Genomic DNA, 22844 nt, shown 5'->3' on the forward strand with positions numbered 1-22844 from the left:
TAATAGTACATAGAAACTTGAAGCTTGAAGCTACAGGGGTTCAATTTAGCGGATGTGGGCAGCCAGTTGACGTTACACGTTATTAAAGCTAACTTTATTAACTTTATTAACTTTATCAGTGCTACTGCTAGGTGAAACCTGCCCCTCCATCTTGTAGCTAGTACCTATATTCACTGGGGAAAATGCGTGTGAGTATCGTACCCAGTACACATAACCACTGTAGTGTCTGGAATAATAATTAGTCCGTCCGGCACAATCAGGACAGCTGGTGGACAGGCATGGGCAGAACTTGGAACCCAGTCAGGAATTAATCCACAGTTACTTTTGGGCCACGAATTGACTTGGTTAACTTAACGATTGTAAAGAACAATCAAAGTTGGTGTTAAGACATAATATTTCACAAAAATACAGAGCCACACAGCTCACCCACCATTTATCACAATTCCTTAATTCTACTTTCACCACCTCTAATTCTCTTCACAGCGTCTGGGCGCATCTTTTCTTTACCCTTCTTCATGACAGAAGCTTAGGGGCCTCCTGCTGCCTCTAATATCCTTCATAATGCAGGCCTCTTCGGGAATGTTAACAAAGGTATGCAGACACCTATTCATCTGCCCACACAGCTTCAAACCTAGTCGCATACCTTTCAGATCTTTACCTTTGCTTACTGATGCTTTCTACTATAGTTCGAGTCCAAGTCTTCAAGAGCGAAAGGCATTGCCTTTCACCCTAAAAGGTCGATACCTTCCCCCCCTTCGCGATATATCTCTACTTGTCGTCACCGCTGTTCAATACTGACTCGAGAACATTATCAGACCATGGATTCTTGTTTCCCTACACTCTTCGACCATTCAATTATGGGATTACCGCATGGGAACCCTTATTGACCGCTTCGAAGAGCACGATGGCCCCGTTCGAGGTATCGATTTCCATAAAACGCAACCTCTCTTCGTTTCCGGAGGCGACGACTACAAGATCAAGGTTTGGTCTTACCAGACGAGGCGATGTCTATTCACCTTGAACGGACATCTTGACTATGTCCGAACAGTCTTCTTCCACCACGAGTTGCCTTGGATAATATCTGCTTCAGATGACCAAACTATTCGGATATGGAATTGGCAGAATCGCTCGCTAAGTATGGATTACACCGAAAGAAGGCATTTCAAGGCAAAGATTTGCTGACATGGGGGTTTTAGTTTGTACGATGACTGGACATAACCACTATGTTATGTGTGCTCAGTTCCACCCCAAGGACGACCTTGTAGTATCCGCCTCCCTCGATCAGTCCGTCCGTGTATGGGATATTTCTGGGCTGCGAAAGAAGCACTCCGCCCCGACATCTATGTCATTCGAAGACCAGGTTGCCCGATCCAATGCGCAGCAGACCGATATGTTTGGTAACACCGACGCAATGGTTAAGTTTGTGCTCGAGGGCCACGATCGCGGCGTTAACTGGGTATCTTTCCATCCAACTGCTCCTCACATTGTCTCGGCCGGTGACGACCGACTTATAAAGCTATGGCGATTTAGCGAAACCAAGGCTTGGGAGGTTGACACCTGTCGCGGCCATTTCCAGAACGCCTCAGGTTGCTTGTTTCATCCTCATCAAGACCTTATCCTATCTTGTGGCGAGGACAAGACGATTCGAGTATGGGATTCGCAGAAACGTACCGCTGTCCAATCCTTTAAGAGAGAAAACGACCGGTTCTGGGTTATCGCAGCCCACCCCGAAATCAATTTGTTTGCGGCTGGTCACGACAATGGTGTAATGGTATTCAAACTAGAACGGGAACGTCCAGCTTCTACTGTCCATCAGAACTCGCTTTTTTTCATCACCAAAGAGAAGCACGTTCGCTCTTACGATTTCCAGAAGAATGCTGAGAGCCCGACATTGTTATCCCTGAAGCGACTTGGTAGTGCCTGGGTCCCGCCCCGGACATTGTCTTATAACCCTGCTGAACGTTCCGTCCTGGTTATCTCGCCCGCCGAGGGTGGCTCGTATGAGCTTATTAACCTGCCCCGGGATGGCTCTGGCGCGTTGGAAGCAACTGACTCGAAGCGTGGACAAGGAAATTCTGCCATCTTCGTCGCTCGGAATCGCTTTGCTGTCCTTAACACAGCTGCGCAGACTGTAGACATCAAGGATCTCTCAAATAACACGGCACGATCTTTTAAGCCTCCTGTGGGAACGACTGACATTTACTTTGGTGGTACCGGAAATCTACTCATAATCACTCCCACCGCAGTTCACCTTTACGACATCCAGCAAAAGAAGAGTGTTGCTGAGCTGGCCGTGAATGGTGTCAAGTATGTTGTCTGGTCTAACGATGGTCTTCATGCAGCGCTTTTGAGCAAGCACAATGTCACCATCGTGACAAAAACACTTGAGCAGGTCAGCACACTGCATGAGACTATTCGGATCAAGAGTGCAACTTGGGACGATGCAGGAGTCCTCCTATACTCTACCCTTAATCATATCAAGTACACGCTTATGAACGGCGACAATGGAATTGTTCGGACTCTTGACCAAACAGTATACCTTGTGAGAGTCAAGGGCCGAAGTGTCTACTGCCTTGACCGTGGTGCGAGGCCTAAGATTCTGAATATTGATCCGACTGAGTATCGCTTTAAGCTGTCGCTAGTCAAGCGCAACTATGAGGAGATGCTTCATATTATACGCACTTCTAGTCTGGTTGGTCAATCCATCATTTCGTACCTTCAAAAGAAAGGATACCCCGAGATCGCATTGCAGTTCGTACAAGACCCGACAACCCGATTTGAACTCGCTATCGAATGTGGAAACCTTGATGTGGCTGTAGAGATGGCTAAGGAACTAGACCGCCCTAAGCTTTGGACGAGATTGGGTGCTGAGGCGCTGGCGCATGGAAACCACCAGGTTGTTGAGATGGCATATCAGAAATTGAAACAGTTCGACAAGCTTTCATTCCTGTATCTTGCAACTGGCGACCACTCAAAGCTAGCAAGAATGGCCAAGATTGCTGAGCACCGAGGTGATTTCACGGCGAGATTCCAAAACGCGCTCTTTTTGGGTGAAGTTGAGGACAGGATTCAAATGTTTAAAGAAATCGACTTATGTGAGTAATCCGCGTCAAAATTGCTGTTTGCAAAAAAGAAGAAAAAGCTAATACTCCTTTAGATCCTTTGGCATATGTGACAGCCAAAGCACATGGCCTTGAGGAGGAGTGTCAATCTATCCTGGAAGCGACTGGCGTTACTGAAGACCAACTGAAACTGCCTACATTTGGCAAGGGCCTCACCTTACCAAAGCCAACTGTGCCAACTTACAAGGCCAACTGGCCCACAAAAGCGACGTCGCAATCATTTTTCGAGAAAGCTCTCGCTAGTGAACTGGAAGGCATACATCTTGAAGACGAACCTTCAGCAGCTGCCACTGGCTTGGAATTAGAAGAGGGTGCGGATGAGGCGACTACCAAGAGAAATGGCGCACTGGATGCTGAAGAAGATGAGGACGCTGCCGGATGGGACCTAGGCGACGACATTGTTCCCGAAGCTGAGAGTGACTTCGTGAATGTTGAGAGCACAGATGCTGGAGGTGCTGGTAGCAGCGAAGCGGATTTATGGGCTCGCAATTCTCCATTAGCTGCGGATCACATTGCTGGAGGTTCGTTTGAGTCAGCTATGAACCTCCTCAACCGACAAGTTGGCGCCGTCAACTTTGCGCCTCTTAAACCCCGTTTCCTAGAAATTTACTCCGCCTCAAGGACCTTCCTACCTGCCTCGGCTAACCTACCGCCCCTGGTCAACTATGTCCGCAGAAATCTGGATGAGACAGATCATAGGAAGGTTCTTCCCATCATCCCGCGCGACATTGAACACCTTGCTACCAATGACCTTCACAAGGGCTACGAGACGATGAAGGCAAATAAGCTCGAGGAGGGTGTACAGATTTTCAAGGGCATTCTACATGCTATGCTCGCGAACGTCGTTTCGAGCGAGAGTGAAGTTGCAGAAGCTAAGAAACTGATTACTTCGGCAAGTGAGTATACTACTGCAATGTCGATCGAGCTTGCGCGAAGGAAGTTAGGCCCCACCGACGTCGTGAATGGCAACCCTGCCCTTCTGAAGCGAAGTCTCGAGTTGTCTGCATATTTCACAATTCCCAAGATTGAAGTTCCTCACCGACAGCTTGCTCTACTCAATGCAATGAACTTAGCTTCAAGAAGTAAGAATTACAGCTCGGCATTAAGCTTTGCGAACCGTATTCTCGCCAACGGTGGTGCTAACAGGATTCTTGAAAATGTAAGTTTCTACCCCTTATGCATTATCCTACTATAGTTGTAACTTTATAATTAACTGTTTTGAATAGGCCCGAAAAATAAAAGCAACATGCGAGCGCAATCCGCATGACACAGTCGAGATCGAGTACGATCAGTTTGCAGAGTTTGAGATATGCGCGGCCAGTCACACGCCTATCTACAGCGGCACACCATACGAGGAGTGCGCGTTCGACGGGTCCAAGTACCACAGCAAGTACAAGGGAACTGTCTGCACTGTCTGTGAGGTGTGCGAGGTTGGAAAGCATGGAAGTGGGCTACGGTTGTTCTCTTGATGGGTGTAGTTCTTATGACTCTGGGCTGAATGAATGACGGAAACGAAGCACTGCTGTTGAACGAGAGGGGGGCCGGGAGGGGTCAAAAGATTCTAATGATATTAGAAATTTGGGATGGAAAGGAGTTGTCTGCACGAAAGTAAAAAACCCTGCTTATGTTGTCGAGGCGAGTTGATAGTAGGTACTTACTAAACTAACCTTAGGTAGTTGTCGTGTGGTAAAATAGGAGAGAGAATTATCGATCACAACACAAACTTAGGTTAGAAAAGAAAGTCCTTTTTTTGAGTCTCAAGTGGTGGCGGTATGACTTTACGGGTTCACTCGTATATATCACCCGTAGGTGCCTAGTATAGGTCATAAAACACGAATAGGGATGGTGATAACTTCAGTTCTTGGGTGGGCTCATGCCAGTGTCTATTGATTGATGCTTGCTTGCTTGTCCTTGTCTCTTTTTTTTTTATTTACGTCTGTATCATACACAAATACATAACGCCTGGCTACGGATAAAAACGCATTCCTTCCTTCCCAACTTCACCCTCTTTTCCATAGTTGGGTTGGATTGGGGTTGTCTGGCCCTGGACCTCTAAGATTGATAGATAGATAGATAGATAGTAGCTTGTTGTTGTTGTTGTCCCATGGCCTGTGTGTGGTATTATTAAACTTCATCGGAGATTTCCTCTCCTCTCCTGTTCCTATGTTATGCGAGCTATCATTTATTCATCTCATCCCATGACGTGTGTCCATGTGCTTGCTGCATGCCACTTTGCCAACCCATAGCGTTGTTCTTTCTCGTCTGCATCTGCCCCAGTTCTGTAAAGTGCATTTCAGTTTTATCTGAGCCCTCGTGGTCCAAAGAAGAGTTGGAATTTATAAGTTCTGCCCTCCTTAGATGAGATAGGAATTATTCGTCGTGGGACAAGCTTAGACGATAGTCTCGAGCTCGCGGGCGTAGCCGAGCGCGTTCTCGATAACCATGCGGCTGAACTCCTTTTCATCCTCGTCTTCGACCTCCCCGGCGGTCATGGGCTCGCCCTCGATGGTGACGGCGGTGCTGGGGAAGTAGATGTGGCCATCCCTGATAAGCCAGCCACGTTGGCGGGCGAAGTCGACGACGGCGCCCTCGGAGTCGAGGAAAAGGAGGGACTTGGTGCTGCTTATGGGGAGAGATGGGTATGCGCGCTCGCTGCTGGAGGCGATCTCGGAGCGGATTTGGGAGGTTAGGATCTGTGTCGGTGGGTGGTTAATCTATATTCAACCTTATGGTCTGGTAAAATGGGATCTGGTGATGGTGGGGGGGAAGGCGAGTGTGCTTACCTCTGAGAAAACACCATATTCCTCACTGGGAACCTCACGGCTCTTCATTGCCTTCCACACGCGATCGTAGCTGCCCTCCATGAGCCATCGCTCTAGCTTAATCGGGTACCCCAGGAACCGATCTCCCTCAATCTCGGTCGCACCACCACCTTCCTTGGCCCGTGTGCTCAGGGTCTCGAGCTCGGAGTGAAACTCGGCATATCGGCCCTGCGTGAGAAGGAGCAGCAGATACAGACCCGTCACCTTGTTTCGTTCGCTTGAGGACTGCGGGGCTAGGACGGTGGTGGGCAGCTCGTAAAAGGGCTGCAGCTGCGACACATAGCGGGTGAATGCTTCTGGATTGCGCGCACGGATACCGAAGAGGGCTCCTTGCTCGTAGACGTCACGGGCTAGTGCTAGATGCTGTGGTGTGGTGCCGGGTGCGCCCGGTGTCGCGGCCTTAAGTTGGAGTAGGGCGATCTTGGCTTTGGAGAGGAGGGTAGAGGCCTCGGAGTAGGGAAGTCCGGGGTTGGAACGGAGTTGGGTAAGTATCTGCTGAAGTGTTCGTTCGGCCATTGTTTCGGTAGACTGTGGTGTTGTTGTTGTTGCTGTCGGGATTAAGAAAGATGAGGATGAAGATGGAGTTGGGATGGTAATAATGGCTGCTTCGTTGTCGGGCTTAAGCTTCGCTACGAGTGAAGATGGCCTTGAAGGGAGTTTCACGATACGGGGTCCGGATAATTCCTGTTTTATTCGATGGGTAGATGATAAAGAAGAAGAGGACGAAGACGAAAGTGGTGTTTGGTTCGAGTTTGAGGAAATTGGTGAGGTTGATGATGTTGGTTTGGTATTATTTCTGGTATGGTTCAGGAAAGGCAAGCAGGCTGAGAGGCTGACGAAAGAGAAGGAGCTTGACCCACTTGGCTCCGATTTCGATTTCGATTTCGATTTCGATTGATGAGCTTGGTGCTGTTTGTGGCTGGAGCTGCTTTTTCTAGCAAGACAGTTGAGGCTGCTAAGCCTGTTAAGAGCAACTGTGGCTGGAGAGCCCGAGGTTCTTCCAACTTGAACCGTTGCTTCTTTCATTACTATTAGATGTATGTACAGTACTATGTACCTAAAACATTAATATTTTAATTATTAAAGAGTCTACCGCAAACTCAACTCATTCTTCGATTGGAATTCTATAAACTACCAAGTATGGATTATCATAAATTACTTAAATGTTCTGACTTTATACACCTGACCATAGCCGTGATGTGTTCGTTTTCTACATACATACGTGTTATAGACAGGTACCTGGGAAGCTAACGGACACTTTATCTTGTTAATTCACCAAACTATCGGTGGATGACCTTCACATGTTCACGAGGTATTGGTCACGCATCACCTCTCTCCTGTGTCTATTTCCACTTATGGCTTTCGCTTCTTTTGTCGCCTCTTATGTGTCAACCCCCTTGGGAACACATGGCACATTAGATGAACCCATGTTTATTGCATTATGCCCACTCCGACAAACACGTACGTACTGTTTACCTGCCTACATTAGTATCTACCTACCCATACAGAATGCTGTTAATACTTAACTTACTGCTTGAGATGTCGAGCAGTGATATTCTATGTCCTATGGATGTTGATGACATGCCTACCCGTCTCTTATATAATAACCATGGTGCTCTATTTATTTTATAGTGATTACCCCTTACCCATCCCAAGACATCATAAATTTGATAGGCTGATAGGGTAACTATTTGACATCTGTGGTTGCGTTTCCTTTTACGAGCACCCCTGTATAACATGTTAGCATGCCCCAAGAGGATCGTCATGAAATTGGATTGGGATCAATGGCGCAAATGGCTACCATAGTAATACCTCCTCGAGCCTTCGCGGCCGTGACAGCTTGTTACATCCTGATAGGTAGGAAAGAAGGTGACGGGCTAATGCCGCTGATCTTAGAATAGAAACATAATGAGGCTATGGCCCGTAACCGAAAACAGAGCCCCTTCAGCCTACATCTCTGCAATCTACCAGTTTACCTACGGTACCTAATCGTGTTAGTCTTTGGAGCATGCTCACCCGCAGACAAACCTGGCTAGGATGATACTATTCATTCCTCTCCTGCCCTCGTAGTATTCTTAACCTACAGGATGCGAAGGCTTCATTTCGCACCGGATGATTAGTTGCCTAAGTGAGAAGCACACATGTGCGTTGGACGATCCCTTCATCTCGCCTCACCCCTCAGACAATATTTGTTTGCTTCTGGGCTTGGTTTAATGCATCTGTTATGTATCAAATTTTTCTAGGGTGAAAGATAGGGAACCTGTTAGAATAGAAGCAATCGTGCTATATAGACGCCCGAGGATCCCAATCAAAACCTGAGGTTTTCGAGTTCTACAAAGCATGTTTTCTTGCCTTGCTTACTAGGTATCATCATGACATTGTTTCTTTTGGTCCTTTGATCCAGATATAACCTGAATTGCCATAATCATAACAAGGTCAGCACAAGGCTTAGGCCTTACCTAGTAGGGTTGCGAAGGCGATCGATTAACAAATCTGACAACGGCACCGCCCACCACAACGACAATGATGACGCAGAGTTCACAGGGTTCAGAGGCTAACGCGCGGCCTCAAGAAAGGGCTTCGGATATGGGACCTGGAAATGGTGTAGGTAAGTAATAAGCATAACAATGCTTTGCTTTCATTTCATTTAATCCTTTCCTGGATAATGGACCTGGACACCTGGACACCTTGACACCTTGACACCTTGACACCTGGACTCCGGGACTACGACCGAATATTGGTTAAGGCCTTCCCGGGTTGTTGGTCCACCATGGATGTTGCCGTCTGTTGGGACCCTCTATATGACCCCCTTATCCGGGTCGATCATGCAGGTACGCACTCTAGCACTACCGCCCAGCAGCAATATTTGTTTCGCACAGTCTGTGCCGGGTCGGCGATTCGTGTTCAGTCAGACCTTTCTCGGATACCTGCTTAGTACTTACTGGGTATTTACTAGGTATAGAAAAAGAAGAAGAAGATAACTAGTAATAGGCTTCAATCATTGATGTTGCTGAAGAAGCCCCGCGGAATATCAAATACCAGACCAACATACATATTTCTTAGGTACTGGCGGGACGTCGATACTTGTTGCCCAAGCGTTGGCTCACATGGATTTATTTATCGCAACCCTCCATAAAGAATCAAAAAGAATTTAATTTAAAAGATGAGATACGATAGGTGGACTGGATGGCCAAAGCCTCCAACGTTGGAACATTTAGAGAGGCTTTAGGTACCAGGTAGCCTATCAGACTTCCTAATCTACCTATACTCCAGCGCTATTTCCCGCCCGCCTACTATCTACCTGCTAGGTACCCATACCTTCCAAGGTTGCTTTGGTTGTTTTGGTTATGCTACAAGTACATAGCACCTACTGCCAGTCTGCGTTACATGTACTGTCTGCCACCTACCCAAGTATCTACAAGGTACCTAGGGCCTAGGCATATTCATGTATCAACCTAAGCACTTCAAGTTAGTAGTGGAAGGTCACTACAACCTTACAACCTTAGGGAGGTGGCAGTAGCGAGGACCGGTGCATACCTAAGCCTGCCCTGCCCCCCTTCTGCCCCTCAGCAATTGCAGCCGGAACCAGTTACAAGTTACTTACAGCAACTCATACACAGCAATTCTAACCCGACATTGGTCTTTCTTAAGAAGAAGCACCAGCCCTGGGGATAATCATTTGATACTGTTCTGAACTATGAACTGTGATCATTTATTACATTTATTACATTTATTACATTTATCACTATTATTCTTTTAACCCCCTTTCTATCGGAAATCGGCAAATAACATCCTAAGAACGCCTTTTACCACCAAAGCACAACATACACAGCTGCAGACTGCAGTACAAGTACAATACAAGTACAATACAATACATACCTGTAGCCTACAGGCCTTACACACCTGTAATACCAGCCGTACGCCGTGAGATCTATTCTTGGAACTCTAGGGCCTCATCATCCTTGTCACCATCGTCTCCATCATCCCCATCTGGATACAAGATACCGTACCTTAATCTGCTTAGGTCAAACTACCAAGTTAGCCCAAGATCAGATCAGAAAAGCAGCGCAAGTTTACGACCCTTGGAACATCTGGAACCTTGGTAGAGGAGGAGACGGAAGAAAATAAACGGAGAGGAACCCCGCCATAAATTGAAAACGGCTCCAGGGCTACAGCATCGACTCCTCCTTAAAACCAAAATCAGGACAGCGCAGCACAGTATAGGACAATATTACGCCGAACTGGACCTGAACTGGGGTTGACTATTGGCGCAAAAGAAAAACGGCGCGGGCTGACAGTGCATCTTTCTTATATTTATGTAGGTCCTCACCAGCCGCAGTCAAGCGAAGACGATTTCGATATGCCTAATTTCGGGGCAACCTTCTATCCCGGGGGCATGGACGACTATTATATGCCTGAAGTAGTGGCACCCTCACCACAAAGGTACGTGTTTTTTTTTTTGGTCTTCTTTTTTTTTTTTGGCGCTTTCTTTACTTGTTCCATTTTTCTGTCTCTATTTCTACCTTTTATCACTACTACGCCTTGTATACTACATACATCTTGAAACATAATCCTACATGCCAGACATATGTACCAGATGAACATTGTAACATACCAGACTGGTTCTTGTGACTGAATGCTGAATGTCAGCTTGCCACAACTTGCCCACACCACACCTGACCCCGACCCGACCCGGCCTGACCTGTCCTTCTCCCGCTCTAACATATAACCTAACCACTTATAACGTAATAGGGTAATGCCAGAAGTTCCTCAAAACATGCAGCAAGGTCTACAGCGAATGGAACTGGAAGCTCGATCTGTCGACTCGAGAAATCCATCCTCACAAACATCAGGAAATGGTCCGCGACACTCACGCGAACCATCTTTGTCGACTGTATTGAACACTCAGGTTGGAGGGTTTGGGCAGCAATACCAACAGGGTCGGAACCCCGCCACTGATTACAGTCCCGCATCCAACTTCGACAGCTCCACCTACAGTCCTTTTCACGAGACGCAGGACCGCAATCCACAATTCGAAAGGAACCTTCAGGATATGCGCGAATTACCCTCATTCTCCCCATTCCCCAAAGTCCAAGGAGAACACATACCTCCTAGCGATGACGAGAAGGAAGCCGTCTTGGCTGAGAGCCGCGAACATGTTCTTCACTCCAACGACCCCAATATGCAGATTTGCTGGGCTCGCGATGTCCTTTCATACGTCGAGATAGCCGCCGAGGCAGCCATTCGGGAAGAGGAGGCCTTACGCGTTACTAACGATCGAGATCCCCCGCCGCGCGTGGCAACGCCTAAGATTGAACATGAGTTGCGCATCGACGCTATCAACATAGTCTCTTACCTTGCTGACCAGGGTCATCCCGAAGCTCTATTCATTAGAGGCAAGTGGCTCGAGTTCGGTAAGTTTGGCAAGCGACAGGATAAGAAGGAAGCGTATACAAGTTATTCGACCGCTGCACAGGCTGGCTGGGGCCGTGCTGATTATCGAATTGGTATGCTATTTGAGAACTCAAATGACATGGAGAAGGCTATGAATCATTATCGATTGGGTATGACTGCGAAGGACTCGGCAGCTTCATATCGACTGGGAATGGTCAATCTTCTAGGCCAGCGAGGCCAGCCCAAAGATATTCCCAGAGGACTGGATCTGATACATTCCGCCGCTGATACAGCCGACGAAGATGCGCCTCAAGGCGCCTTCGTGTACGGAATGCTTATCGCGAGAGACCTCCCTGATGTCGCGATCCCCGAAGGAGTTTTGCCATATGATATTGGTGTTGCTCGGCAGTATATCGAAAAGGCTGCCTATCTCGGCTTTGCTAAGGCCCAACTGAAGATGGGACAGGCTTACGAGTTGTGCCAGCTCGGCTGCGACTTTAATCCGGCCCTATCGTTACACTACTATGGTCTCGCTGCCAGACAAGGCCAGCCTGAGGCATGTCTAGGTGTCAGCAGATGGTTTTTATTTGGATATGAGGGGACCTTTGCCAAGAATGAGATTCTTGCCTTCAAGTACGCCCAGCTAGCCGCTGCGACTAAGCTACCAACTGGTGAGTTCGCAATGGGCTACTACTACGAAATCGGAATATCGGTGGACAAGGATCTGCGAGAGGCCCGGAAGTGGTACGAGTTAGCAGCGGAGCATGGTAATAAGGACGCCGTAGGACGGTTGGAGAGTCTCTCGCAGTCTAAGACACTATCGAAGCAAGACCACGAGACTACGGCGTTGACGAGAATCAAGTCAAAGCACGGTTCTCAGCGAGGCAACAGACCTGAACGTTTTACCAAACCGAATAATGTTATGCCAGCAGTATCGGAAGACCAGAATTCGCCCCGAGCGTCTCCTCATCCATCTCCTAGAGTGCCAACTTTCAACCAGACCGATATGCCTGATATGTCTCGACTTGGTTTAAGCGGTGGTAACCGTCCCCCAGCCTTTACTGTAAACCTTCCCGAAAGGTCACAATCAGCAGCCCCGTACCCCGAAGATGACAGACCATCGAATTCGTCGATGCGCCCAGTATCTGCTGCTGTACCCTACCCGGAAGACGATATGTCAAAGCCGCAGCTGTCGCCCCACTTCAAATCAGGCATTCGGCCGTCTGCAGGCCCAGTCGCGGACCGCCCAGGAAGTTCCTTTGGAATTCGAACGCAATCTCCGGGCCACCCCGGAGGTTTACACACTTCCCAATCTGCCGGTCAACTCCCCATTCCTCCTGCTGGGATGGACCCGAACCGTGGTCGGCCAGTCTCTGCTACTTGGCAACCACAGGCCCCAGCCGGTTATCGGCAGCCCAGCCCAGGACCTAGAGGTCAAGCCCGTCCCGTCACGGGACAGTTTGATACACGGCCACCTCCGCAGGGGTATGACCAACGACCCGGATCGGGCCACAACCGACTCACTAAGCAAGGACCCCCACCAGGCCAGTACCCAGGTGGGTATGGCCCGAGAGAATCATCTATGCCAATGCCGCATGCTCCTGGCCCGAGGGCTTCTTCCGGCCCCTATGACCACGGCGGCCGGGTTCCAACGATGTCTACTCCGACTATGAGTGGTGGCCTTGGACCTCGCAATAGTTCCATGCCAATGGGACTGCCTCAAGGAGGTCCCGGTGGCCAGAGAATATCCAGCGGCGGCCGACCTGGACCTGGAGTACCGTTAAAGGAGCGACCTGGTCCAGCAGCGGATCACGTAGGCCGTGCAAGCGCACCACCCCAACCCGGACGGACAGCACTGGCGAGTCCGCCCCCCAACACGCCCGGCTCAGCCGCTTCGGCCCCTGCCTCAAAACCAGGGTCCAAAGTTAACCAGGGCCCTTCCACCTTTGAGGAAATGGGTATCCCTCAAGGAAAGCAAAACGACGACTGTGTAAGTTTCTCCCCCCTTGCTCCTCTATGTTTATCTCTATTCCCGTCACTCGTCTCGTAATGTTGTACACGTACTAATCTTCTTGATTCTAGGTTGTTATGTAACGTGTCACGTTTTATGCCTGACATATATTGGCAGTGGCTTTCCTGACTTATACATATGATACCATTTTGTTTGAAATGCACACAAGCCACATGCAAGTCCTGGCCATTCCCCAAACGAAGACGTCTCGACCAGCATTTCTCAGTTGGGTTAATACACAACAGCCCGCTGGATTAGTGCAAGGTATAGGATACGACTATAGCAGTCCGTGGATCTATTGCATTGTAGATCAAGGCATTAGATGCCTGGAAGTAGACTTGCGAACAAACTAAGGTGGCTTAGGTACATATAGGAAATTTATGAGAGATTTCCATTGTGCAGATGATTATTCATGCTTTACTTGCTAGCTTGCTGTGAGAATATAGAGTCTTGTGCCCAGGACATGTGCTAAGGATTAGATCTCATAATAGAAGAAAACTTGCCTTTATTTTGACGATGCTTGAGACATGCATACAAAGTTTGAAGAGATGGTACTTAGATGTGATCTGATGCGTATATCCAGCAATATCACGGAGTATATATATAAGATTTCTCCCGTCAAGCCTACATACGGAGGTGTACCTACCTAAATATCAAATGGCTTATAGCCAATACCTACGGAAGATATGCGAAGTACTCCTATCTTTGAAGAAAGGCAGGAGACATATTACTAGGTTAGGTAGGTACTATACTTCCGTCCCCCCCGTTACTTCGCATTCAGTACTTACGTGCTATATACCTACCTATGGCATTAGTAGGTAGTAGGTAGTTATAGAGTAGGTATGGAAACTGACATCACCTTCTAATATCCGTCATGACATCCATCACCACGACCACGATATTCTATTCTGAGAAAGGGCTACTTGAGAGCTTCCAGATCGGTGCTAATATGTGGTGAAGAACCTCGACGAACTTGAATAGCCCAACGGTAATAGCTTTAGATATCTATAAACAGGCAACGAATGAATAGTTAAGACTGGCTGGCTGGCTGGCTGGCTGGCCGTACAACAAAACATCACGAAAGCAACCATGCAACGCTCAACGCTTAATATACCCAAGGAAGCCAACAGAGCAAGTTTTCGGCCAATGCAACTTTATATACCTAGGTTAGGTTAGTCATCTAACAATGCATCATTCCTCGTGAAGCAACACCTCCGTGATTTCCTTAAACGCCCTTTGCGTGCAATGCCATATCATGTCGTGATCCCTCCCATCCGTCTGTCTTTACAGCACTATCAGCACTATATGTAGGTACCAACCCAACCCAACCATTAGATACACTTCCCGTAAGTCACATCGCCATACATACGCCCCTCTCTCTTCGCCGTTCCCAAGAATGAAGCAAAGCAAGTATGGGTATCTCGATGCCCTTCCTTAATGTGAGATATACTGGAACACAGCCGAGACCTCCTCCTCTCCACACTCCTGCCTAAGCAGCAAATCTTGTATAGGCTTCAGCCCGCTGTTCACAAAGTGATTCCAGGTACTCGTATCGCCGTACAGCATAGCGGGAGCTTTGATGAACTGCTTGCCGTCGGGCTTGCACCTCTTGCACTTGAACGTGTCGTGGGTGTCGCTGCGTGTGTCACCTCTGTACTGGAAAAGCTCTCTTAGACTGTCGAGCGAGAAGTGGCGCTCGACGTCCTCGGCTGAGTCGACGACGCAAGAGGATAGCGATTGCTTGTGGCTCTGCCGTTGGAAAATCTTCTCTTCGATCGTACCTGTAGCGATGAACCGATACACGAAACAGTCCTTCTTCTGTCCGTCACGCCACACACGCGCGAGCGCTTGTTGGTCAGCTGCCGGGTTCCAGTCGGGATCAAAGAGCACGAGACGATTGGCGCCGATCAGGTTGAGACCACAGCCACCAGCCTTGCTGGAAAGAAGAAAGACGAATTCGCTGCCATCTGGGTCGTTGAATTTGTCAACAAGCTTTTGGCGCTTGCTGACGTTCATGGTGCCATCGAGACGCAAGTGGCCGTATGCACGGTGGCGGCAGAGCTGAGCGAAGAGGTCGAGGGTGGAGGTATAATTGCTAATGAGAACAATCTTGTCGTTTGTATCTTGACGGATTCGTGCTAACATTCGGTCGAGGACCCGCATCTTTCCAGAGTACCACGGCTTGACATCTCGATCGCGTCCACGTGAATCTTTCGGTGTGTAATCCTCCGGCCAGAAATCCTCACAGCCAGGCAAATCATCGGCGAGGTTGAGTAGATCTGGATGATTGCATAACTTCTTGAGTAGGGTGATGGCTTTGAGAGGCTGGCTTCCTTTGCCACGCAGAAGCGCTTGAATATCTGGACTCTTGATGAAGTAGTTGTAGAGATCAAGTTGGAAGGGAGCCAGATTACAGAATACGACGTGTTCGTATTTAACTGGGAGATATTTGGATAGAATATCGTTGGTGCGCCGGATGATGAATTTGTTCACGACGCCAAGCAACTCACCTAAACACTCGTCCCCTTTGGAGCGTTCGTGTTCACTCGCATCGGCATCTCGACCTCGCAGAATAGGAAGCTCGAATCGTTTTCGAAATTCCAGCCGGTTACCAAGTAGGCCAGGATTTGCAAAGCTGATCAAGGAGAAGTATTCGGAAAGATCATTCTGGATGGGTGTACCAGAAAGAATCACTCTTCTAGTGACCTGAAGGTTGTTTAGAGCAGTAAACGTTCGACTGTCGCCATTTTTTAATCGATGGCCCTCATCACACAACATCAAGCCGATTTGAGTGTTCTTAAGCTCCTCAACATTCAGCCTAAGTGTCTCGTAGGAGACAATGATGACTGGCCGTGTTACTGCACGTCCGCTAGCAATTGCCCATTGGCGTAATTGTCTAACTAATTCTTCCTTGGTCGCCTTTCCATCGATTGCAAAAGGGGTGATGGCATCAGCACCAAGCCATTTAGTCAATTCGTTAGCCCAATTGCGGACCAAACTAGAGGGACATGCCACGATCGCTTTTTGAATCGTCGTCTTGCCGGCCTCTGGAGATTGTTTAAGTAAGGTCCAGAGAAGCGTGATGCATTGCAGCGTCTTTCCTAGACCCATTTCGTCGGCCATAATACAACCATTGGCCTTTTCGTCGATCATCCCAGTGACACATTGGTACATGAACTTGACACCTTCGATCTGATGTGGCCGCAACACTTTGGCGAGCCTTGGATCGATGACAACTGGAACTCTCGGGTGTTCACCCTCGACCTTCTTTCGAATGCCTAGAATCTCAGCCAAGCTCTTGTGGACCAGAGGCGCATCTATTTTCTCCTCATCCTTGACTTCATCTTCTTTCGGCTTATCTCCCACTTTGGGCTTGTCATCAATGGTAGGATCGTATAGCACAATGGAGAATTCGCCGGTGGGGTCGTGTAGGGGCTTGGCTACAAAGGCAGCGCCTTGTCTTAAGCCGAGGGTGGGTGGCGGACGGTTGGGGTTGTAGGAGCCATTGTTTTTGTTGATAAGAGGTATGCTGAAGGCTTTTCTGAAGACCTTGTCCTTGTCCTTTGGCTGGAAGACGGGAAAGCGGTTGACATCTCGGTTCGCTAAAGCTAATCGGTCGGCATTCGTATAAGGCTTGTCCTCTGAGTCATCACCACCAGCTCCTTTGTAGTCAACCTTTTTTCGTTTTCGAGCTGGACGGTCTGCGGCTGGTGTTGCTCTTGCCGCGCCAGGACATTTGAATGGCTTGAATAACTGATCCTTGGATTTTTGGGAGTGAAGACGTTTTCCTGGGTTATTATTCGGCTTGACTGATGGGGTCAAAGGTGAGTCTGTTGCCCTATGTAATGTTAGTTGCCGGATAGCTCAACGATATTGGGAGAGCAGGGCCAAGTAGTTACATTTGATCCGGGTTGATTTGTTTTTCTTGTTCCGTTTTTCTCTTTTCCCCGGGAGTATGAGTAATTTCTGGAATTATGATAATTAATATAATGAGTTGGAAATTAGTTAAAGGCCCAAGGTCAACAATAAAGTTCCAAAGTCTTGCAGCCTAGAATTTACAATTTTACATACTACTAGGTAGGTAGTACTTAATAATTATGCATGTACTCAGTAGGTACTTTGTTGATCGCTGGAAACCGCGACGCGCTTCATTAGCATTGTCTAGCGGGGGATTGACACCAGATCACGTGAAAATAAAACTCTAATTAATAATTGGCGATACTTAATTAGTTACTCATCATTTTTTTGTTTGTCTTTCTTCGACTTGTTCAATTTTGCTCCTATAACTTCGCGGCACCAGAGCTACTTCACATATGTAGGAAATCGGCATATCTCAGCTATTTATCAGATACTTAATATGCAACGCCTGTGTAGCAATGACAAAAGGTTAAAGCTGTTAACTTCTAGAGATGGTCGATACCTATGCACTAACCAACCCACTAATCATGCTTAGCTTCATTGCCCCGCATTCCAGCATTAACCTCAGATCACACCTTATCATTCAAGTAGTATCCGTTTGGTAACTTGTGTGTTTACCATAATCATAATTGTTAACGAGTATCTTATTGTTATCTTCCCATATGCTGCTTTCTCAATCAATACGATACTCATGGATTGGAGGTGACAAAATTTATGAATTGATAAACCAAGGAGCTGCATTTATTCAGGGGTCCCGAGGCATTTATCTGCCTTTGCTTTCCGCAGGCAAATGTCTGCCGATTTCTGGGCTGGCTATGTCAGTGGCGCTGTTGGCATCCTGATTGGCAACCCATTGGACCTCATCAAAGTTCGTTTACAAGCACAAGATGCTATACCTGCCCAGACGGCCACCTCCTATCTACGGCAGTTTGAGAGTAGGTCTGCCCTGCTCGCTGGAACAGCAGCGCCAGTACTCGGTTATGGCGCCCTGAACGCCCTCCTTTTCGTCTCATATAATCGTAGCGAGGCTGCTATAAATGGCGCACTCAATACATCGTCGAACCTCTGGACCACCTGGGTCGCTGGCGCTATCGGCGGCTTAGCAACCTGGGTAGTAAGCACTCCCACCGAACTTATCAAATGTAGGGCTCAGCTGTCGTCCCCACCAGCCTCCAGCTGGAGCATCGCCAAGCAAGTCTTTAAAGCCGAAGGCATCAGAGGCTTATACTTTGGAGGTGTTGTGACTGCGCTGAGGGATAGCATTGGATATGGATTTTACTTTTGGTCTTACGAGCTGAGTAGCAAATGGGTCGAATCCAATCGGCAAAGTTCTTCCCCTTGGTCGCAAGATGCAGCCAAGGTCTTGCTTTGTGGAGGCTTGGCCGGTGTTGTTACCTGGGCTAGTGTGTTTCCTCTTGATGTGATCAAGACCAGAGTTCAGACACAGACCTATGACGTGACGAGAACACCGTTACTAGGCTCATCTTTACCCGCAAAAAAGCGCTTGGGTGCTATGGATATAGCAAAAGGTGCATATAACGAAGGTGGCATGCGGGTCTTCTTTAGGGGATTGACTGTATGCAGTATCAGAGCCTTCTTCGTGAACGCGGTACAATGGGCCGTCTACGAATGGGTTATGCTTGAACTGGGCCAGGGCAGACAGAGGAAACTAGAGCCAATATAGATGTAGAAGAATGCTCATAGTGATGCAAAATGACTAGACCAAGACCAAATTTCCATCTCACGAAACAACCGGAATGTGAAATTAATTCTGGTAAATAACTAAAAGCTATTGTTGAATGATAGTTACCTATGAAATATTAAAAATTGAAGCTGACCAACCTGGGGAATATCCTGAATCACGTGTTTCTTAGCATCTGCGGCTGCTCGTGGCGTGATGCCGCACTGGGCACACTGTGAACTGCATAACTAGTTACTTAAAGGCACGGACGGATAAAGCGGCTTCCAGTTTACAAGCTCAGCGGGGTTGGGGGCAGTACATAGGAGTTTCAGTGCTAAAACATCTATTTAAAACAACAATGACGTATAAACTAGGTACGCTTATTAACTCATCAACCTTTCCAGTTAATCCATTAACATTGATCCTCAGCTTACCTACACACAATACCGTGATTACCTACCAACCTGTACTATCGCAGCTATCCGCACCTATAACCAGCAATATTCAACTAACCTAGGCTAGATTAATTAATCTATCTGTCTAGGTAGGTTAAATACTTAAAGACACTGGAGACATTCAGGGATAGGATCAATCGAATCAAGCTGAACTTAGCCTAACCTATCCTTTAAACCTCTAAACCTCCAAGCCAAAAAACGGAAACCTGACTTAGGAAATACTTGTGTTTGAGTCATGGCGAGCTTTTTTCGAGGAAAGCAGTCTGGCATGCAAAATGACCTGTCTGCTGGTATTCTCCCAGGCTCTTTTATACCCGACGATCGCGCGCGATATGGAATTAATTCTCAGATTAGGTAAGTACATAGTAGGCTATTACCTAGCACTATCATCACATCATCGTATATTATCATATCCGTATCCTATGGTTCTGCAACTGACTCCACTATGAAGCTGCATCGCCCATGAGCCTGTCCAGTCTCTTCTGGCTGTTGGCACAAATGAGTCTAAATTCGGAAGTGGCAGAATATATGTCTTTGGACAAGTTCGGGTCCATAAACTGCTGGTCCCGTCCCGATCATGCTCATTTTCAGATGTGCAATTCTGCAACAATCGCTTAGTCAGCTTGGATACTAAGAATGAGGTGACCATATGGGATATCGATACTGGCAAACGTATCGTGGGCTTTCGTGCCCCTGGTATCGTTTGTTGCATGCTTACTGATCCCATGCTGGATTGGTGTTTTCTCGGCATGCAGACTGGAGATATATATGCATACGATCTCGACCGGGAACGAATGTCGCCATTTCGACTACCTAATTTCTGGTTAGAGAAAGATCCAAATGCTAGAGCTGTGGCTTTAATATCGATGCAGTTACACCCCCGCGATATAGGGAAGTTGCTTATTGCCTATTCGCATGGTGTAGTGGTCTACTCATTCAAGCAGAACGTGCCAAACAAATTCTTTGAGTACCAAGTTCCACCAGGGGCCCCTGGCGGTTCTTGTCTAGCTTTTGAATCTATGAGAAGGCCAAAAGTCACACACGCATTATGGCATCCCACCGGGACTTTCATATTGACTGCACATGATGACGGAAGTTTGGTATTCTGGGATTCCAAGGACGGACGTCTGGTTATGGCCAGAACATTATATGACACCAATATAGACCGAGCTGTGCCACACCCGGGATCCTCAAGTCCAAAGCACCCTTATGAGCGTATCGCCTGGTGCTGTAAACAGAATCCCGAGGATAGCGGGCTTCTCATTGCTGGTGGTCAGAAGATGGACGAGCCGTCGAATGGTCTGACATTCATCGAACTTGGAGTAACCCCCAACTATGCAACCTCCACTTGGCAGATATTATCGGATTATCTGAAAGGTAAACGTCAAAATACTCTGGAGACTCCTCCTGGTGTGGGGATTGCCAACTTCTGTTTGATCCCACGCCTGTCACCTCACTTTTCTGGTGCTCAGGATCCTATCGCCGTCATGACTTTGCTCTCGTCGGGAGAAATTCTCACATTGAGTTTCCCAAGTGGCTATCCTATTTCGCCGACGAATCAACTGCATCCATCTCTATCCTTTGTTCATCCCTTTGCGACTCAGTTCGCCATTACCACCCTCGACCGTGGTCGCTGGCTTGGAATGATCGAGAACCGGACTCAAGGTGAACCTCTGGTAAAAGGAGGAGCCGCAGCGCCACACCCGCGCCGACGATTTGAGGGGCGGACTATTATTCAAGTTGCCCACGCGGACGGCACGGTGCGTATTTGGGATGTGGGTCATGGTGACGAGATTGAGAATCCTTCGCAACTACAAGTTGATGTTGCTAGAGCTCTCGACCGGTACGATGACGTGAATGTTACCGCAATGACTCTGGCTTCTGCCACTGGAGAATTCGCCGTAGGGACGAGCAGGGGCGAAGTTGTCATCTACCATTGGGAGGGCAATCAATACTTTGGGAAACCCACAACCCCACAGGTTGAATCCAACCCTGGCGGGATAACTAATATTAGCACGAGAGCCGAATCTTCTCTCAAGAGTGGCCTTCAACCACGCTCATTATACGAAATGATGCAAGGTTCGATAAGCGCCCTGAAAGCCTCGGATGCTGGATTCCTTGCTGTTGGCTCTGAAAATGGGTTCATCAGTATCATTGATCTTCGAGGTCCTTCCATCATCTTCCAAGCCTCGATGACCCAATTTGTGAAACAAGAGAGGCGATCATCCTTTCTCAAGAGCCGTTCAAGCGTATCAACGAGCAAAGAATGGCCAGTGATAATTGAATTCGGTGTGATGACCATCGACGAGGATAAATACTCTAGTATATGCTGCTTTGTCGGCACCAATCTCGGCAAGGTTATAACCTTTAAAATATTACCTTCTGGCGGTGGCTACAATGCTGCACTAGCAGGAGTGGCACAACTAAATGACCGAGTCGTGTCTATTTGTCCGATCGTTGCTGACACCGGCAAGCCTGCGCTTGCTACGGGCCACGCTGTTGCCGGACTCCGAGAAGGTAAACATGTTAATGGCCTGCTTGTAGTTGGTAAGTCGCCCGCTCTATTTGGCCACCAACATTCGAAGAAATTGCTAACCCCGTTGTAGTCACGCAGAGTGAAGCTCGCATTTTCAAGCCTGCTACTTCCAAAGGAGCGTCAAAATCATTTGACGATTATCTTTGTGATGCCGCTACTGTTACGGAATTTGAACTGCACGGAATGGCCTTAGTTGGCGTCTTTGGAGACCTAACAGCAAGAGCCTTTAGTCTACCGGGGCTAAAGGAAATCGGAAGCTATCCAATGCCGATGATAGATGGTAGTCGGGTTAGTAACTCCGTAGTTACTGAGGATGGCGAAGTATTTTGCTGGACCGGGCCGTCTGAACTTGCGATTCTTCAAGTATGGGGTACTGGTAAGGAGATAGAGAACACTGCTGACAAACTTATCAACCCCGAACTTGAAATACCACCGAGACCAACTATTTCGAATGTACAGTGGCTCTCGGGTACTCAGTATGTATCACCGACAGACCTGGATCTCTTAATTGGTGGCCCAGACCGGCCTGCAAGCAAGCGGATGATGTCTGCAACGGCGGCGATAGAACGGAACGCAGGGCAGTCCACTCAGAACTATGCAGCGGCTGGGAGCCAAGAGGGCTGGGGTGATTACCTTACCAGGCAGCTAAACGAGCGAACGGAGAAATTAAATCTCATGAACGATAGTTTAGACAACGCTGCCGACACGAGCCAGAAATGGGCCGACGATATGGGCAAGTATGTCAGCCAGCAAAAGAGGAAGATGATCTTTGGGACGGTTACGAGCAAATTCACATGAAATGTACGCTTATTTGTGCATGCCTACCTTTGTTTTTCCATTCTATTTTCTTAGGTGCCTACCTAGACGTTACCTATCCATGGATATGGGTTCTGTGGAGTGAAAAG

General features: G+C 47.9%; 6 protein-coding genes across 6 annotated transcripts; 4 read left to right on the top strand and 2 right to left on the bottom strand.

Moving 5' to 3' along the window:
- The first annotated feature begins 317 nt into the window (after window positions 1–317).
- Window positions 318–4966, top strand: GGS25DRAFT_509704 (Coatomer, alpha subunit). Its single transcript, XM_049262589.1, has 6 exons — window positions 318–591; window positions 687–736; window positions 816–1135; window positions 1197–3095; window positions 3158–4281; window positions 4349–4966. The coding sequence occupies exons 1-6, from the start codon at window positions 562–564 to the stop codon at window positions 4589–4591; spliced, it is 3666 nt and encodes a 1221-aa protein (XP_049112100.1). The 5' UTR covers window positions 318–561; the 3' UTR covers window positions 4592–4966.
- On the bottom strand, window positions 4967–6804 carry GGS25DRAFT_509711 (SAC3/GANP/Nin1/mts3/eIF-3 p25 family-domain-containing protein). Its single transcript, XM_049262590.1, has 2 exons — window positions 5906–6804; window positions 4967–5815 (listed from the first exon to the last, which is right to left on the bottom strand). The coding sequence occupies exons 1-2, from the start codon at window positions 6458–6460 to the stop codon at window positions 5513–5515; spliced, it is 858 nt and encodes a 285-aa protein (XP_049112101.1). The 5' UTR covers window positions 6461–6804; the 3' UTR covers window positions 4967–5512.
- Window positions 6805–10365: 3561 nt separating this feature from the next.
- GGS25DRAFT_509714 (uncharacterized protein) lies at window positions 10366–13863 on the top strand. The gene is made up of 2 exons (XM_049262591.1): window positions 10366–13328; window positions 13421–13863. The coding sequence occupies exons 1-2, from the start codon at window positions 10701–10703 to the stop codon at window positions 13430–13432; spliced, it is 2640 nt and encodes an 879-aa protein (XP_049112102.1). The 5' UTR covers window positions 10366–10700; the 3' UTR covers window positions 13433–13863.
- A 499-nt stretch (window positions 13864–14362) lies between these two features.
- Window positions 14363–17462, bottom strand: GGS25DRAFT_509715 (recombinational repair protein). The gene is made up of 2 exons (XM_049262592.1): window positions 17249–17462; window positions 14363–17187 (listed from the first exon to the last, which is right to left on the bottom strand). Coding segments are annotated over exons 1-2 (2406 nt in total). The 5' UTR covers window positions 17251–17462; the 3' UTR covers window positions 14363–14783.
- Window positions 17463–19066, top strand: GGS25DRAFT_509716 (solute carrier family 25 member 45). The gene has a single exon (XM_049262593.1). The coding sequence runs from the start codon at window positions 18058–18060 to the stop codon at window positions 18949–18951; it is 894 nt and encodes a 297-aa protein (XP_049112104.1). The 5' UTR covers window positions 17463–18057; the 3' UTR covers window positions 18952–19066.
- Window positions 19067–19638: 572 nt separating this feature from the next.
- GGS25DRAFT_516095 (lethal giant larvae like, C-terminal-domain-containing protein) lies at window positions 19639–22737 on the top strand (the record flags this gene model as incomplete). Its single annotated transcript, XM_049263157.1, has 3 exons — window positions 19639–19757; window positions 19855–21950; window positions 22010–22737. 3 exons carry the CDS (start codon window positions 19639–19641, stop codon window positions 22735–22737), a joined length of 2943 nt encoding a protein of 980 aa, XP_049112105.1.
- Between the last annotated feature and the right edge of the window lie 107 nt (window positions 22738–22844).

Source organism: Hypoxylon fragiforme, assembly GCF_022984875.1.
Source record: "Hypoxylon fragiforme strain CBS 206.31 chromosome Unknown GGS25scaffold_10, whole genome shotgun sequence".
Taxonomy (NCBI): domain Eukaryota; kingdom Fungi; phylum Ascomycota; class Sordariomycetes; order Xylariales; family Hypoxylaceae; genus Hypoxylon; species Hypoxylon fragiforme.

Bases quoted from the DNA above. Each gene is read 5' to 3' on its own strand.
- GGS25DRAFT_509704 (XM_049262589.1), top strand. From the start codon at position 562: ATGCAGGCCTCTTCGGGAATGTTAACAAAG. The intron at 1,136-1,196 runs GTATGGATTACA...TGGGGGTTTTAG, and splicing joins TTGGCAGAATCGCTCGCTAA to TTTGTACGATGACTGGACAT. The intron at 3,096-3,157 runs GTGAGTAATCCG...ATACTCCTTTAG, and splicing joins GTTTAAAGAAATCGACTTAT to ATCCTTTGGCATATGTGACA.
- GGS25DRAFT_509711 (XM_049262590.1), bottom strand. From the start codon at position 6,460: ATGGCCGAACGAACACTTCAGCAGATACTTACCCAACTCCGTTCCAAC. The intron at 5,816-5,905 runs GTAAGCACACTC...CCACCGACACAG, and splicing joins AATATGGTGTTTTCTCAGAG to ATCCTAACCTCCCAAATCCG.
- GGS25DRAFT_509714 (XM_049262591.1), top strand. From the start codon at position 10,701: ATGCCAGAAGTTCCTCAAAACATGCAGCAAGGTCTACAGCGAATGGAA.
- GGS25DRAFT_509716 (XM_049262593.1), top strand. From the start codon at position 18,058: ATGTCTGCCGATTTCTGGGCTGGCTATGTCAGTGGCGCTGTTGGCATC.